Source organism: Garra rufa, chromosome 4, assembly GCF_049309525.1.
Source record: "Garra rufa chromosome 4, GarRuf1.0, whole genome shotgun sequence".
Lineage (NCBI taxonomy): Eukaryota > Metazoa > Chordata > Actinopteri > Cypriniformes > Cyprinidae > Garra > Garra rufa.
The window spans coordinates 3,950,906-3,970,506 of NC_133364.1; the positions used below are offsets into that span (position 1 = coordinate 3,950,906).

Consider the following 19,601-nt stretch of genomic DNA (forward strand, 5'->3'; position numbering starts at 1 on the left):
TGTATTACATTAACGAGAATAATTCTAGATGCATTAAAAATGCAACAAATGTACTTAATTGTTATGAAAATGTCAAACTAAACACTTTTAGGTTTTATTTTAGGTTCCTTAAAAATTGGCTTCATTTTTTTCTTTAGATTTCAAGTGTTTATGGTCAAATTGGTGGATTTATGCGACGACTTGGCAGAAAAATATGTGATGTTATAAATGCATCAGATCTGTTGCGGTTCACTGGCCCTTCCCTCCGAACACAGCCAACGAAACAAGAAAAAGGACAAAACACCAACCGAAAACGCTAGACTATGTTCCTGTAGGCTTCAGTACCACACGGTACGAGAGTTTTCCGGCATGATTACATGGTGTTAGAACAGACGGGACACAAACGAACCGTCAAAAGACAAACAAGCACTCACAAAGAGAGAGAAATGGCTGAAAACAGCAAAGCTTTGAGCGGTAAGTCGCGGACACCTCGAAGATCCACTGGTCCGAAACACTGTCTGTCGTGGAGAAGGCTAAAATCATCAGAAGACACGAAGGCAACGTCTCCGGATGTCGGATGGCGACGAGAAGGTCGAGGAGAAACACTGTAGAATGCGGTTGCATATATAATCGGTATTAAGGAGAGTCGTTATAAAAGAGGACACCTTTAAAAACAGCACACGGAGGAGTCGGGTGGGACGAGGAAAGCTAAAGAAACACCTGTGTGTGAACGGCTGAAGACACCTCTGGAAGAGGAAGTGTTTGGAGGACGAGGACACACACTTCCTGTTGCTCCGGTCATTGGGTCAGAGTGCTGGAAGCCCTGAAGTAGGACAGGAACTTGAAGCACAAGCTCACCACGAAGTACCAGATGTTCCTGGCCATCTGAGAGCGAGCGATGAAGACGCGCCAGATGAAGACCAGCAGCACCGTGTTGAACGTGTATCGGATGTTTCTCAGCCTGTGAACGGCAGGAAGAGAGGATCAATAATTCACTGAAACACCAAACACTCTTACCGACTATCAACTTGCAAACTCAACGTGCGTTTAATCAAGCTTCCTCTTCTCTATGAACAGGATGGGATGTGTTTATAGGCCACACCGTCATTATTTATTCACCCTCACACAAAGCTCTCATTTGACATCAGAAGAGCTTCGGTTATAAAGAAATAAACTATTATATTATATTGTGCTGTTTTAGATTAAATTATATTATGCTGTTTTATTTCATAATATAATAAAGTTTTAATCAGTAAGGATGCATTAAATTGATCTAAAGTGACAAATACATTACTAATAATACATTTATATTATATTACATTATAATTAATATATCTTTTTTAACTTCTGTATATCCAATGCTACTTTGACTCATTTTCTAAATTAATTTTTTTTTCTATAGACATTTTTTATAATATAATGAAATATAATAATATCAGCAAGGACGCCAAATCGATCAAAAGTAACACATTCCTTTACATAATATAATTTACATTTTTTTAAATATAATATAATATTTATATTATAATATTATACTATATTATTAAGCATAATACTTTTATTTTTGTATTTCCAGAACTCCTATTCTAATTTCCGTTTTTTCAGAGATATATTTTTATAATATAATACAAAGAAAGAATAATTTTAATCAGCAAGGGTGCATTAAATCTAACAAAATACATTTCTAATAATACATTTATATATTATAATTAATCGTTTTTTTTCTATTTCTGTATTTCCAAAACACGCTATTTTGTCTCATTTTCTAGGTTCTTTTTTCCCTATAGATATTTTATTATTTCTATAATAGAATTTCAGTTTCAATCATCAAGGATGCATTAAAATCTATCAAAAGTGACAGTAAATACATTTCTAATAATTCATTATTATATTATATAATTAACATAATAATTACAGTTAATAATAATTTTATTTCTGTTTTCAAAACATGCTATTTTGTCTCATTTTCTATTTTTTGTATATAGATATTTTATTATTTCTATAATATAACAATACAATATAATATATGTCACCCTGGACCACAAAACCAGTCATAAGGTTAAATTTGATAAAACTGAGATGTATACATTATATGAATACTCAATAAATAAGCTTTCTATTGATGTATGGTTGGTTATGATAGGACAATATTTGGTCGAGATACATCTATTTGAAAATCAGGAATCTGAGGGTGCAAAAAAATCAAAATACTGAGAAAATCACCTTTAAAGTTGTCCAAATTAGGTTCTTAACAATGCATATTACTAATCAAAAATTACATTTTGATATATTTACAGTAGGAATTTTACAAAAAATCTTCATGGAACATGATCTTTACTTAATTTCCTAATGATTTTTGGCATAAAAGAAAAATCTAAAATTTTGACCCATGCAATGTATTTTTGGCTATTGCTACAAATATACTTCAGCGACTTAAGACTGGTTTTGTGGTCCAAGGTCACGTATGTCGGTAAAAATACTTTTAATTAGCAAGGATGTATTAAATCAAAGTAGTAAATACATTTTAATAATGCATTTATATACTGCATTATATTAGAATTAATAATCATTCTATTTATGTATTAACAAAACATTTTCTGTCTTGTCTAATTTTAATTTTGTTCAATTGATATTTCATTTTATTATAATATACACTACCTTTCAAAAATTTGTTTTAAAAAACACTTTATACTACAATAGTGTGATTATTTAGCTGAATTCAGATGCAGTTCAGTTGAATAACAGTGCAAACATGTCATCAGACTGACGTACTTCCTCAAGTGCTGTCTTGCTGCGGGAATGTCGGACATGTCCTCGTTCAGAACGTACTTCTTGGTGCCGATACAGTAATTCTCGATGTACTCGGGCCAGTTCAGCTGACGAACATCAAAGTTGAAGGTCTGAAAGATCACAAGAATGAGTTCAGCACAGGTTTGTCCACAGATTGTCAGTACGTTGATGTGATTGGTTCAGTGATGTGCGTACGGTATTTATGTGGCCGTACCTTCCTGTCCTCTGCGCTCAGATGACTCATCAGCATGTTCATGTTGTCTGAGTTCCACTCCCAGTCCTGACTACTGAAATACTCCAGCAGACCGATGGCTTTGTGCAGACGGTTGAAAATACGCATCATTCTGAATCAACACAGAGCACACAAAAGCACTCAAACACCTGACTGAACACTCACTGACAACTACTCTATACTAGATTTGGTCTCTAAATAATATAATCATTCAATTATATTAATAAATAATACAAATAACCTTAATGTTATATTAATAATACAATAATTACTGAAATTTCTATTTATATACTGTATTATCAATATATAAACATGCCAGTTTATTTTTTATAAATTTAATCAATTTAATTTGTATTTTTAGGAATATATAATATAATATAATATAATATAATATAATATATTTCTGTTACCAAAACAGGGTTTTTCCCCTAATGTCTTTATGTTGTATTTCTAATAATATAATATAATATAATATAATATAATATAATATAATATAATATATTTCTGTTACCAAAACAGGGTTTTTCCCCTAATGTCTTTATGTTGTATTTCTAATAATATAATATAATATAATATAATATAATATAATATAATATAATATAATATAATATATTTCTGTTACCAAAACAGGGTTTTTCCCCTAATGTCTTTATGTTGTATTTCTAATAATATAATATAATATAATAATAATAATAATAATAATAACCAATATTTGTATTTATATATTAAAAATATATTAATACATAAATTTTTTCATCTCTATATATTTTATTTCTATAATATAAATATTAACGTATTACTATATAAATATAAAACAATATAATGTATTAAATTATAGTTATCATTATTATTATCAATAATATTATATTATAATGATGAATATTTGTATTTGTATATTAACAGTACATGTTGTTGTTGTTTTTTTTAATCTCTATAGAGATTTTATTTGTATAATAAAATTTCTATTTTACCAAAACATGCTATTTTCCTTTCCTTATGTCTTTTCCCTATAGACATTTCATTTGTTATATAATAATATAATATATTTCGGTTACCAAAACATGTTGTTTTTTCTTTTCTAATGTCTTTATATACATATTGTATTTCTAATATTATAATATAATAATAATCACCACCAATATTTGTATTTATATATTAAAAATATATATTAACCAAATATTTTTTTCCATCTCTATATATTTGATTTCTGTAATATAATTGTACTTGACCAAAACCTTTTTTTTCTATATCTACATTACATTAAATGTATTATTATATAAATGTTTTATTTTTTTTTTTTTTTATCTCTATAGACATTTATTTCCATAATAAAATTTGTATTTTACCAAAATATTTTAATTTTTTAAATGTCTTTTTTCTATAGATATTTCATTTGTTATATAATATAATACAATACAATACATATTAATAATAATAATTAAAAAAAATATATATATATTTCTAGAAAAAATAAAAATTAGAAAGTAAACAAGACAAAATAGCATGTTTTAAAGACACACAAATAGAAAAATATTATTAATTATATTATTAGAAACAAAAGAATAGAAAACAGGAAATAAAGAATTAAATATTCTTTCTGTAGATATTTTAGTTCTATTTCTATAATATAATATATGTTATTATTCAAACATTTGGGGTCTGTAAGCTTTTAAAAGAATTATTACTTTTATTACTTTTACTTATATTCTATTTCTATTTCCAATAAATGCTCTTCATCAAATAATCATAAAATATATAAGGTTTCCACAAAATTCCGAAGCAGTTTTCAACACTGATAGCTATTAGAATTCATTCTATTCTATTCTATTCTATTCTATTCCATGTATTATATGTATTTTTCTCACTGTGGTTTCTGTCCGGACAGTCTGAGGAACAGGTCGTAGATGAGCGCTGGGAACTTGTGACTGACGAGGATCCAGTACTGGTTGATCAGGTAATTGGAGGTGATGTTGGCGTTGGGCCGACGAAAAGCCTGTTCCAGAGGATTCCTCTTAAACGTGGACATCACGTGATGCTCTGCAAAGCAAATATTACATGTTGTCTTAATGATAGTGTAAATATGATCATTTAACTGCCGTCACATTGCAACTAAACCGCTATTACTGAAGTATGAATGTAAACGTAACACCGCACTGCCTCTGAAAAGCTAACAGGAAGAGGAAGATGTGCTTCTGGCCGTTGGCACGGTGATGCTGGCAGCCAGATGTTGCTCATGGTAAAGCCTCTATCTTGTTGTTGCCATGGAAACGCTTCAGGTCCTCTGACCAGTGATTTGCCCTCCGGCACCGAAACGCAGCGCACATACAGTACAGTACGATCCTAGTGATGTACTCAGAGCTATTTCTGAAACAAAGCAGTATGCATCTGCTAAAGAGTGCAGTATGCAACCAGAACACACTGTGAGGAACACTGCATCCCACAATGCAAGGCACTCTAATCGACCTTCAACTTTCAATGTGATGAATACGTTATGCAATTATGATTTATTTCTGACATCAGTCTGGACAGCTGAATTAAACACACTATAATAATAATAAACATACAACAATAGTGACACTAATACTCTTTCAAACATTAAGGATTGCATACTGCATAATATTTCATGTTTTTTTTTTGTATTCACAAATAGTATGTACACGCTTTTTCATTATATATATATATATATATATATATATATATATATATGTATATTTGGATTTTAAATAAACTTATGCATGAAGTTATGCCTGGAATTAAAGATACAACAGTGACAATAATACATTCATTGCATACTGCATACTATTTTTTTAATGGGATTGTACAACATAAAAATATTTAAGTTGTAAATAAACTAAAATTGCATTTTATTCAGTTTCTATACTTTATTATTTCATGTGTAATTTAATGTCACTTGCCTTTTCTTTGTAATTAGTTGTGAAATTTACTAACAATTTTTGCGACTATTGTTTTCAAACATTTATTATTGTATACTGCATACTGTTTTATTAAAAAAAACTTTTTAAAATAAAATACTTACAATATTACAATACTTTCGATTTTCTACTTTTAACTTTTAATTCAACAATTTTAATTTAATTTAATTTAATTTAATTTAATTTAATGTGTTTGGACACCTGGAAGTAAAATAAAATACTGTAAAAAAAGTTTAGCATATGTTTTACAAGACAATTCTTCAGTCTTTATATTTTTAAAATGTCACATTTAATTCAACAGGTGATTTAATTTAATTTATTTTATTGTATTTTAGATGCATCTGGACAACTAAAATTAAACATGTAATACAATACTGATCATAACACTGTTTTAAACATTTAACATTGTATACTGCATACTATTTCAAAAGCAACAACTACTATGTACACAGTAAAAATATATAAAATAAATACCTTAAAAATATATATATTAGTGTATGTTTTACAAGACAATACTTCAATCTTTCTACTTTTAAAAAGTCACAATTAAATCTGCAGATTATTTTATTTTATATTTTACATATATTTTTTATTTTATTTTATTGTAGATGAGTCTAGATACTTTATTATTGTATACTACATACTATTTCAAAAGATTTGTCAAAAAAAAAAAGACAATACTTAAGTCTTTTTTACTTTTTAAAAAAGTCATGTTTAATTCAACAGGTGATTTATTTTAATTTATTTCATGTTTTGTTTTAAATGTACACCCAAATGCTATTTTAGTTTCTCTACTTATTAAAAACTATTTATTTGTAAAAACTGAAAATCTGAGTAAATACTGCAACACAATAAATCCTGCTGTACAGCTTCTGTATTTATACACATTTTCTATATTTATTCTCTCTCTCTTTAATATATTCTGTCTTCATTTCATCATGCATTCTATATAAAAATTTTTTATTATGTACATGCATGTCCTTAACTGTTTGTTGTAGGGATGCAACGACATTTACAAAGCATTTACAAAGGAAGTATTAAAAGCTGTCACTCAGTTCGCGAAGTCCTTGTGTTCTTTTGCGTGATGCTTGCAAATATTACAATTTGCAGTGCTACTAGCTGCTCTATCAAGAGAAAAATATTTCCAAATCAGGGACATGTTTACCATGTTTTAGACTTTGCATGTAAAAGTTCCCTCTGATCTCACCTCTCACACTCGTGTCACATGTGGTTGTGTAAGCAGCGCAACGGATTTTAAATGTATTTTATTTTTAAGGCAATGTTTTAAAATAATTTTGTTCTTGTATGAATTATTATAGTTTTTACAGTAGACTATTATCTCTTGACATTTATTTAATCAAACTCTGGTAACGTGTCGAATTTGGATCGGTCACGCATCACCGATATCCGATCCATTCAAAAAGCTTGGATGGGCGTCAATACCGATCCAGAGTATCAGATCGATGCAACCCTAGTTTGTTGTACTGTGAGAAAATGAACTACGGAAAAACATTTGAATCTCCTGTATGTACTTTGCATATTGAGGCATTCATTTTCAGTATATAGTATGCAGTCAGACACACACTCACACAGATAAGAAAGCACGTTACGCACCGATCTCTCCCCAGTGGAAAGGGTTAATGCCTCCAGTTGTGCAGTTGTACACAAGTGCAGTTTTCGGTCTGAAACGAAAACACAAACATTAGGAAATCACACCGTGCAGCATATCAACAACCTCACATTCCCCCTTTATGCAAATACATAAGCAGAGGGATTTTTTTCGTGCTAATGATCTCCGTTTAACCACCTGCGGGTCGCACATAAACAAATCAGACAGGTGAAGCTCACCTGTGCACCGCGGTGTACCAGCCGGCAGCCAGAGTCAGGTTGATAACCACGTCTACGGGAATCAGATCGGCCACGGCGTCATTACTGGCTCTCATGGTGCGCAGGATGCCCTTCCCAGCCTGCACCGGGACACACAAAACACACGCTCCTTCAGAGAGGACGCCAGCGAGCCAAACGCACCATATGCCTTTGTTTGGCTGCGAGCTTCACAGAGGCGTTTAGGAGGCTCAAACTGCTTAATGACTTCAGGAAACACAGGCTAATTAAAACAGGGGCAGATTGTTTTCATCACTTTGAATCTTGTGAGATCAGCAAATGACACCAGAAGGAGAAAAATCTTTTTTTGGATGTTAAAATGCCTCTTCGTATACTCATTTCTGATTTCAGTTTCACATTAAAACTACTAACCCTTTTACTTGATATAAAACTCTAAACTATCAATCAGATGACAAAAACCATGGTAGATTGTGCAAAAGGGTTTTACAGTAGTTTGATCATTTAGAGCCTTAAAAATTCACTTAAAGTAGTTTTCTAGGGTTAAGATTGCTCTCTGTGGGGTTCGGGATGTATTAAACGTTCAGATCTGCTGTAAAACATCATGAAGCAATACTTACAGCAATGAAAACACCACTTGGTCCATTAAAGTTGTCTATCCAACCCTGTAAAACACAGAAAAGGTTGTATTGGCAAACAGCACTGTTGGGTACTTCACAGGGGTCTGCAATATAAATATGTTGTTTACTATAAAAACCTGCATATGTTATCTAAGAAGGCTTTATATGGCAGTATACTGATCACAACAAAAACTTTTTACATGTTTGCTATGTAGTTTTTACTTAGATTTTAGTTTTACCTAATTTAATTTATTTAATTTTATTTAGTTATTTTATTACTTAATTTAAACTAAAAAAATTGTTTAATAATTATTTAAATTTTATGTCTATATAGTTTTTATTTAGATGTCAGTTTTAGTTATTTTAGTACTTCAAATTAAACTAAACGAAAATTATAAAATGCTTTCTTGGCAGCTAGCTTATATATATATATAAAATATATATATAAGCTAATAAACATTTGTAAATAAAATTATTTCATGCAATGATTTAAAAAAATCTATATTGTTTTTTTTTTGTTTTAGCTTAAAGTACATCGATATTTATTAGCATTTTTTTATATATATATTGTTAAGTATTGTATTGTAATATTGTTTTAATTTTTTAATACTTCACATTTTTTACCTTTTCAAACTTTTTTTTTTTTTTTTTACAAATTTTCATTTAATGTAATAAAACTTTTTTATAATAAGTTTTTTTTAAAGTGATAATAAGATGAGATTTAAATGATCAAAAAATCTAATGCAATCCAATGATGACAGAGCGATCAACAAATATTCTTATGCTTTTAAAAATCAGTGAGGATTTGACATGCAAAAAGACAAGTGAAACGTGTGCTAATTGTACAATTACACTAAAAGAGCTTCTACTTGATAAAAAAAGTCTCTAAACTGTCAATCAGATGACAGAAGGCATGGAGTAAATTGGGTGTGAAACAGGTTTAACCGCAAAATGTTGATCATGTTAATCATTAGAAACTCACAGTAGGTTTTTTAGAGTTCAGATTGCTCTGTGGGGGTTATGGCTTTAGTTTGAATTTTTAGTTGCAATCATTTGTGCAGGTTTGAACCTAAAACCTCTAGGTTACCAGCTCAGATCTTTAACCATTAAGCCGCCACTCTACGAGTGAGAAGTGTTGCAAACAGATGCGTCACTCACGGGGAACGGCTCTTTCCAGCTGGCTCCCACGATGGACGGCCGTATGATGCCAGTGTTGAGTTTGCCGCTCTCCTGCTGCACCACACACTCGGCCAGCGCTTTGGTGTAGGTGTAAGTGTTGGGCCGGTCACCAATCAGACGCGGTGTGATGTCATGGATGATACTGTCATCCATCCACCTACACACACACACACACACACACACACACAGATAAATCACTGCTCCGCTTCAGGGTCAGTACAGTGTGTCAGACAAAACATCCTGATACAATACGGCTTGACAGAGTCAAATAACGTGGAAAATCAGACTTTCAGTGACCAGTGTCGTAAACCAAGTGTTTTCAAAATGGGGTTCGTGGGAAAGCTTAGAAAAAAAAACAATTATTTAAAAATAAATAATAAAGAAATATAAATAATAATAAAAATTTGGTCAGAATTAACACGATAAAAAAAACTAAAAATAGTCAAATAAATAAATAAATAATCTACAATTATACTTTAGTGAGTATGTATGTATGTAAAAAAAAAAAGAACTAAAAAACAAATAATTAAATTATGAATCGATAAATAATCGATTTTTTATAAATAAATGCTACATGTAACAAGTACAGTAATACAGTGAGTAGAAAAAAATACTAATGTAAACATAATAAAAACATTTCCACATATTTTGTATATTTAATAATATGGAATAATATTGACAAATGTTTTAAATAAAAATAAAAACTAAACATTTTCAAATATTTTTTAGATATATGTAATAATAATAATAATAATAATAATAATAATAATAATAATATTAACATTTTTTTTTTAATATTTGGTCTTTCTACATTAAAATACACATGCCTATATATTTTATGAATTTGTGTTTTATAAAAATTATTACTTAAAATAAACATGAACCGAAATAAAATATTTAAAAATATACCATTTAAAAAAAAAAAAAAAATCAGCTGGATAAATCCTACAGAAAATGCAAAAAACACAACAAAATTACTCAAACTTTAGCTAAAATTAAAATGAAAACAGAAAATGTATAAATATAAACATTTAAATTATTAAACAAAATATCTAAAAGTAACAAATAATTCAATTATGAAACAATAAATATGGATTAAAATAATTAAATGACAATTTTTAAAAAATAAACAAATAAATGCTACACTTAACAAGTACAGTGCTATAGTGAATAGAGAAAAAATAACAAATGTAAACATAATAAAAACTAATCATTTTCCAAATATTTTTTAAATACATATAATAATATTAACAAAATTGTCCAAATATTTGGTTTTTCTACATGAAAATACACACCTGCCTATATGTTTTATGAATTAATGTTTTCTGAAAATGATTAGATAAAATAAACATGAACTTATAAACATTAAATAAACATAAAATATTTAAAAATATATAATTTTTTTTTTAATTTATCTGGAGAAATCCTACAGAAAATGACAAAAATACACAACAAAATGACTCAAACATTAGCAAAAAGAAAAAGAAAACAGAGAATATATAAATATAAACAAATTCCAAATATTAACCAAAACGTCTAAAACTATCTCTGTGATACTTAAACAAAACTGGTGGTGTTTATGGTGTTTATCTTTTTTATATTAATTTTTTTTTGTTTCTTGTTTTATCTTTATTTAGTTTTGATTTAGTTTTATTTTTCAGCATACCATTATTTTGTTCAAAGACATCCCCTAAAGTCTGCCATTAAAACACACTCTTCCCTCACAGCTCTGGATTGTTTTAACTTTATCAGGTAACATGAGCTCTTGGCTGCGGTTGCCGGGTAGATTGTCTAAGTGAGTTTCTGAGGATAATGATGATGATGATGATATATTGTACTCACTCCAGAGAGTCGATGAGTTTCTTGGGCTCGACAGGAGGAGGGTAGATGATCTCGTCGATGTGTCTGCGGTTGCAGTTGGCGTAGGCGGTGGAGATGTGGATGAAGGCCTGCAGCTGCTGCATCTGCTGCGCCAGAAAGAGGAGCTGCTGCGTGGCGATGACGTTCAGCTGCAGCGCATGCCTGCGCAGACACACAGCACAGTTCACCTCATAATCAGTCTGTGGCACAAACTAACACCACAAAAATACATTTATGTGAATTGAAGTAATATAATCGTTAAAAACGACAGACAGATAAATCACTGCTCTGCTACAGGGTCAGTACAGCTTCAGTGCACCGATGCAATATGGCTTGTCAGAAAAACAAATAAAATACATACACTAATTCATGGAAATAAGTGCATAAAATAAGTTAATTAACGAAATAAATGCAAAATAAAAAATAAAAAAAATGTAAATTTAAAAACCATAAATAATACATCTAATAGATTGCTATATTGAGCAGAAAAAAGTAATAAGGTAATTTTAATGTTGTGCAAACCTAAAATAAATAAATAAATATAGATTAATTAAAAATTTATAAAAAAAATAATTAAATAAAAAAATATAAAAATACATAATACAGTATTATTATAATTAACAGTACAGTATTATAGTGAGTAGAAAAAAGTCAGGTAATGCAACAGAAAATAGTAATTATTATAATTTGCCATAGACCCAAAATATATAACTTATATTTAAAAATAAATAAATACATACATACATACATAAAGATTCAAATAAGAAAATGTATGAAAAATAAGAAATTATAAAAAAGAAGATAAAAATACATAATAAATTTATCAGTACAGTACTATAGTAAGTAGAAAAAAGTAATGCAAGGTAATGTAATATAAAATAACAATAAATTTGTATAATTTGGCAAAGACCCAAAAAAAAAAATGTATTAAAATAAAAACAAAACATGATAAATATATATAAATAACACACGGTACAGTATTATAGTGAGCAGAAAAAAACAATAAGGTAATGTAATAGAAACTAAACATTTTCCAACTACAATACACAGTCTATGACAGGGTTTATAAAATTAATTAAAACAAACTATAAAAAGAATTGTTACTTGAAATAAATGTTAGCTGAAAAGTAATATATCACTTGTCATTGAAATATTGAAATAATTAAAATGAAAAAAAAAGAAAGAAAACGTAATAAAAATGACACTTTAAATTAAACAAAAATGAGAAATTTTGCCTTGGCATCTAACTGAAATAAAATGTTTACATTTTGTAATATTTTATTTTATTTTTATTTTAGTTTCATCATATTTATTTTGACAGCATATTAAGTTAATAAATGTATTATTATTATTTTTAAATATGTCTCTATAGTTTTTATTTAGTTCTTAGTTATATTTTTTCAATAAATTATTTATTTACATTTTTAATTTGTTTTATTGTTTTATACCTTGAAATACTGAAAAATCTCAAATTAAACAGAATTTTAAACATTAAAAAAGCATGACAAAAAACATGCAACAAAATTACTTAAAACTTTAAACATAAAATCACAAAAATGTAATATAAAAAAGTAAATTTATTTTAAAAAAGTATTTGTTATTTACAAAACATTTATAAAAAAAAAACACAGTAGTATATTAATAATAAATTTCCATAATGCTGCTGAGAGTGAGAGGACTGGTTCAAATGACTGTATTTTAAAAACACATCATGGCACTAACACGGTTTTATTTTCCTTAGGAAAATGAAGCAAAAGGTCCCTGTGAACAGATGTGTGTGTGTGTGTGTGTGTGTGTGTGTGTGTGTGTGGAGGAGACGAAACGTTTCCCTTACTCGCTCCTGCTCTGGAGTCAGCGGTTCACTAATGAATCTCTCGTTCCTCCAGCAGTGAGAACATCTGCTCCTCAGCCGGAGATTCATGACACAGCACAACTACAGTATATATCTGTGTGTGTGTTCTTGTTCTTGCTATTCTCACATTTTCTCACTTCTTTTACAAGTTTAACTATGGTTTTCATAGCTATGGTCCCTGTTCAAACATTTGGGCTCAGTAAGATTTAAGATTTAAGAAGTCTCTTCTGCTCACCAAGACTGCATTTAAATTCATTAAAAATGTTTAAAAATTGTGACATATTAATACAATTTAAAATAGCTGTTTTCTATGTGAATATATTTTAAAAATGTAATTTATTTCTGTGATCAAAGCTGAATTTTCAGCATCCTTACTCCAGTCTTTAGTGTCACATGATCCTTCAGAAATCATTGTAATATGCTGCTGATTTCCTGCTTTTAATCACATGTTTGATAAATGTGGTCATATATTGAGTGTCACTCACTTCAGGGGCTCGTCGAAGCGGATGGTGGCGGCGCAGTGGAAGACGATGTTGATAGAGGAAGTGAGCCTCTGCACGTCCTCTGGACTGATGGCCAGGCCGGGCTGCGTGAGTTCGCTGCTGATGGGGATGATCTTCTGATGAAAGTCAGGATTATCCTCACGTACGCGGTCGAACAGCTGCAAAACACACACAGACACGCATCTCAGTCCTGCAGAATAACTACACAGGCAGAAAATATGACAGCTATCATTACGTTCTCTAAAGAATTCATACATTTAAAAACTGTAGGTTACTGTTACACTCATTTAAATGACATAAACGGCATTATTTGGAAACCTAATGAGAATTACAATTGAGAAAAAAATAAACAAACAAACATTAGGAATTTGCGTAGTGAATACAATTATGCTAATTAAAAAAAAATTTAATTAAAATGTGCATTATTTGAAAACCTAATGAAAATCACCACTGAAAATAACTAGAATCTAGAATAAAAAAGCCTATTAAAAAATGTAAAAAATTTATACATAAACAAAAAAAACAAACAACTACTGCATTATTTGAAAACCTAATGAACATCACCATTGGAAAAACCTAAACTAAAATAAACTAAATAAAATAATATTAATAAAATAACATTAAAATGTATCATTTGAAAAGCTAATGAACTTCACCGCTGAGAATAACTAGAATAAAAATAATGGAAAAAAATAAATAAAATAAATAATATAGTGTATCATTTGAAAACATAATAAACATTACCACTGAGAATAAACGAGAATAAAAATAATTGAAAAAAAAAATTACTAGAATAAAGAATAATGGAAAAAATAAATAAATAAATACATTTAAAATAAAATAAAATAAAAATAAAGGGTATCATTTGGAAAAATAATACACATTACCACTGAGAATTACTAGAATAAAGAATAATGGAAAAATATTTTTTTTAAATAAAATAAAATAAAAATGCTAATGAACATCACCACTGAGAATAACTAGAATAAAAATGATGGAAAGAATAAAATAAAATAATAACCAGGATCAAGAATAATGGTAAATATATATATATATATTTATTATTGAAAACCCTAATGAGAATCACCACTGATAAAAATAATGATAATAAATAAAATAAAATAAATCAATTTGTGTAGTGAATGTACTTAATTTTTAATTGTCCATAAAAACAACCGTACAATGCACAGTCCTTAAAAAACAGGCATAATTTTCATACTTTTCTTAAGAAATGTGATTTTAAGAGAGTATTCATGAGAATTCACCCTTTCAGAGACATTATGTAATTTTTAGTTGGCCGAACCGCAAGATGCAAACAACAAATCTCATCATATTATGTCACCGACTTCAGTGTTTATGTAATGGAGAAAACTGCAGACTGGAAATATGTCTTTGCTGCATCCAAACACAGAAGCATTAAGCATGGCATGTTTGAGGGGTACACAGATGCCGAATATGCTGTGATTTCTGTAATTTGATATCAAAAGAGGATTTGCAGAGACTGGCATCCTCTCTGACACACGTGTGCTGACTTATGTTACCCACAATTCCAAGGGTCTGGCAGTGGCACATTCCGGCAGCCACAGCCAATCAGAATCTCTGGACGTAACATGTGACCCCCTCTAACCCTGGCAGCAGGCACCTGCCGAGAGCCAGACAGATGCTGCGGGACGCTGCTGACAGCTGTTGAGCCTCTTGGACGAGTCACGCTTGTGAACGCATATTTATCCAAAAACAGATTAGCATTTCCAAAAGGAAACAGTGTTTGCAAGAAATCAGAATAATATGTTAAAATCTGAGGTGTAAATGAAAAGAGCTGCTTTATAGTCACACTGAAAATATGAATAAAAAAAATTAAATAAAAAATCAAGATGGTTATATAAAACTAATGAGAATTACTATTGAGTAATAAAAATAATAATAATAAAAAGTTTGACGTGTAAATGAGATGCTAGAGTTGCAAGTCAAACCAGAAATATAAAAAAGCCATTTCATTTACAAATTAAAATAAATAAATAAAACACAATAACCACATGATTCACAAATGTAAAAAATAAATAAATAAATAAACAATGACAATAAACAATATACACAAATATAATAAATTACTAATTTAATTTATAAATGATAAATATTTTATTTAATTATTATAAATTATTTTAGATAACAATAAAAAAAAAAAATTATGAACAATAAAAAAAACAAATAAAACACAATAATCAATAAAATTTGATTTACAAATAAAAAACTATAATAATAAACAATATATACAAATATAATTAAAATAACAAATATGATTTATAAATTATAACTAAATATAATGCTTATTTAATTAAATTAAAAATAATTTTTAAATAAATAAAAAATAAATAAAACAAAACAATAATAGACAAATTAATCAAATAAAAGTATTTTCAAATTAATAAAATGCAAATTATAAATCAAATTTAATTTAATAAAGCATGAAACATAAAAAAATTAATCAAATAAATTTCATTTACGAAAAACAAATAAAAAAATAAAATATAAATTATTATCCAAAGTTCAATTAGAAATGAAAAAACAAACAAAGAAAACAAAGAAACAATAAGAAAAATAATTTAATTAGGCTAATAGTTTGAGTTGTAAGTGAAACAGTGCAACTTTACAGTCATGAGTGTAAATAAAGAGGACTAATTAGCAATCAATATGCAAATAAGCACCAAACCACATTCAGTATGCAAATAACCCGAACCGTTTAAACGCCAAATCTAAACCTTTCTGATGAACGAGAGCTTGTGAAACATGCCACAATCCAGTTCTTCCTGGCTTTTTTCCCAAGAATTGCTGTGAAATTGTCTGGGAGATCATGGCGTGCTGTAAAGACTGCTTGCATGTCGAGACACGGATCATTTTATTTGCTTTTGCAATGTGTTCGTTTGGACAAGATGTTGTCAAAGGTGTGAGATTGTACACATTCACTCCTGTTTCAACAAAGACACACTTTGTCACATAATTACTGGGAAATTTCGAAAGTTATTTTTTGAATATTAAACTGTTAAATTTACAAAAGAAAAAAAGGTATAGTTAAATAATTACAAATATGTATTTAAAGTTTTTGATTTATTTTTAATTTATTTTTTAAAATGTTTTTAAATATTACATTAGAAAATTACAAAAAGCAAGCAAAAAATGTCAATATAAAAAAGTATTAATCAAATAAATTTCACTTAATAAAAACGAATAAAACAAAAACTAGAATATCAAACCAATTTAATTTACAAATTAAATAAAAAAATGTATCATAATAAATATTTTTGTTTAGAAAACCAACTGAACTAAAACCAATAAGAAAAAATAAGAAAAAATAAATAAATAACAATTAAATATAATACTAATATTTACAAAAAATAATAATTAATAATCAAAACGATTATCTAAATCTAAACTAAAATTAAAAAAATAAAAACTTTAGTTTTTTTTAATGTTTTTAAATATTGAATAAAAAAATCTATATAAACTAATTGTTAATCAAATAAATTTCACTTAATAAAAAAACAAAAACAAAAACTACAATACCAAACCAATTTCATTTGCAAATTAAATAAAAAATGTATTGTAATAAATATTTTTGTTTAGAAAACCAAGACTGAAGTAAAAGTAAAACTGAAAAAAAAAAAAAAAAATTAATATAATAGTAATATTTACAAATAATAATTAATAATAATCAAAATGCTTTTCTAAATCTAAACTAAAATAAAAATAATAAAAACTTAAACTATAAAATAAAATTACAACTTTAATAGTATACAAATACTATGTTTTATTATATTTATATCAACTTATTTTGCAACAAATTATTAATCATTTAAAGCATGCATAAACCCAAAACGTAACAGAACTTATTTGGCTAATGCTAAGTGCGCGCACAACAATGAGCAACTATCTAGTCTTTTACAACCAGAGGATTTTCAAATGCAAATGAAATTGCATGATTTTAATATGGAAAATCATTAGGGGAGCATTTCCCACACACTCAAACATGCAAATATTACAGCAATAAAGCTGTAATGATAAATCTGAACACACGAGTCTGGTCATAACGGCCATTAACTCAGATTACTAGAGAGAACAGACAACATATGGGCCATGAGGGCAGTCTAGCCAACACACACACACACACACACACACACACACACACACACACACACACACACACACACAGATTTGGAGCAAGTTCAGACAACGATGGACAGAAATACATTTAAAAGGTCAAGACGCACAACACTTGACAGGACAGTGTGCTCATGTCGGACCAGAGGGTCGTGAGGAACTGAATTGCTCTTTAGGCCTGTGAATACACTTTAGAGATGCAGTAAATGAAGGAAATGAACGTAGCCACTTCTGCCAAACTTCCTGCTGCGGTTTGTGTCGCCGGGCAACAAAAACACAACACACACGCCGCATGCTGGCATTGGATGAAGCTCCATATGCTGCTGCAGCGCCGCCAGAGCAAACGCCCTCAAACACACACCCCAATGCATGCTAAAATACAGCACTTTTACCACTATCTAAAATGAAAACTAAAATTGTTCAAAACATTTCTGTTCATTGAAATAAAGCTACATTAAAAAAATAAAATAAAATAGAAATATTTGAAAAACTAAAACTAAAATAAAAAAAGCAAAAGAACACCGCAACATTTCTAAAAAATTAAACTAAAAACTGAAAACTATAAAATAAAAGCACATCTAAAATATTAATTAAATTAGGTTAGTATATCAATTAATATTAAAAACATTTTTTTGTTAATTGAAATAAAGCCAAAATGAAACAAAACAATTATTAAGCGAAAAACACAAATACGAATTAAAAAATGAAATTTGAAAGTATAAACTGATGCACTAAAAATAGGAAAAGGAAACTGAACTAAAACTAAAATAAAAATTAAAAATTGAATTTACAAAAAAAAACAAAGGAAACAATAAAAATAAACAATATATGCCATTATAATAAACTACAAATTTAAATTATAAATAAATAAATATTATTTATTTGAAGTGTTAATTATTTTATTTAACAAAATATATAATGAAATTAAAAATCATTTAAAATAAAAAAACAAATTAAAAACAATAAAAACAAATGAAACTAAAAAGACAAATTATCAATGAATCAAATGTATTTCTTTTAACAAATTTAAAACAAATACAACAATAAAAAATTAGTCAAATACATTTCAAATGCAGAATAAATAAAACAAAAACATTAAATACAAATGATAAAATTACTTATTTACAAAATAGAAAAAATATTTAAAAAAATCAAACATAATTTTCAAATTATTAAAAATTATAAAATTATAAAATACAAATTATAAATCAAATTTAATTTACAAAATAAAAACGCATGAAACATAGAAACAATAAAAAATAAATCAAATAAATGTAATTTACAAAACAAACAAACAAACACCAATAAACAAATAAAATACAAATTAATACCAAACAATACAAAAAACAATAAGAAAAATAATAATTTAATATACAAAAAAAAATAATTTAGAGAGCATGTAAACCCCATTTAAATCTAAATAGTGATATTAAAATAAAAATAAATAAATACATTAATTATATAAATAAATAAAAATAAAATGTATAAATATTAAACTTTAAGATAAAAAAAATTAATAAAAAAATACTGAAATAACACAGGGTTATTCTAAAACTAAAACAACTAAATATATTTTTATTATTGGAAATAGAGATATAATAGAGATAATATAAATATTAGGTGAAAAAATGGAAATTAGAAACAGAAATTTAAAAGTTC

At 28.0% G+C, this 19,601-nt stretch overlaps 1 protein-coding gene across 1 annotated transcript in view; it reads right to left on the reverse strand.

Annotated features, from left to right (window-relative positions):
- Positions 1-299: 299 nt before the first annotated feature.
- LOC141333200 (fatty acyl-CoA reductase 1) overlaps positions 300-19,601 on the reverse strand; it is a 41,389-nt gene continuing 22,087 nt past the window's right edge. Inside the window, exons 3-12 of the mRNA XM_073838150.1 lie at positions 13,773-13,948; positions 11,418-11,597; positions 9,555-9,732; positions 8,397-8,441; positions 7,783-7,901; positions 7,549-7,616; positions 4,867-5,038; positions 2,984-3,113; positions 2,752-2,879; positions 300-940 (exon numbers count right to left, since the gene is read on the reverse strand). Coding sequence (XP_073694251.1) covers positions 778-940; positions 2,752-2,879; positions 2,984-3,113; positions 4,867-5,038; positions 7,549-7,616; positions 7,783-7,901; positions 8,397-8,441; positions 9,555-9,732; positions 11,418-11,597; positions 13,773-13,948 — 1,359 coding nt within the window. The 3' untranslated portion in view covers positions 300-777. The remainder of the gene's footprint in view (positions 941-2,751; positions 2,880-2,983; positions 3,114-4,866; positions 5,039-7,548; positions 7,617-7,782; positions 7,902-8,396; positions 8,442-9,554; positions 9,733-11,417; positions 11,598-13,772; positions 13,949-19,601) is intronic.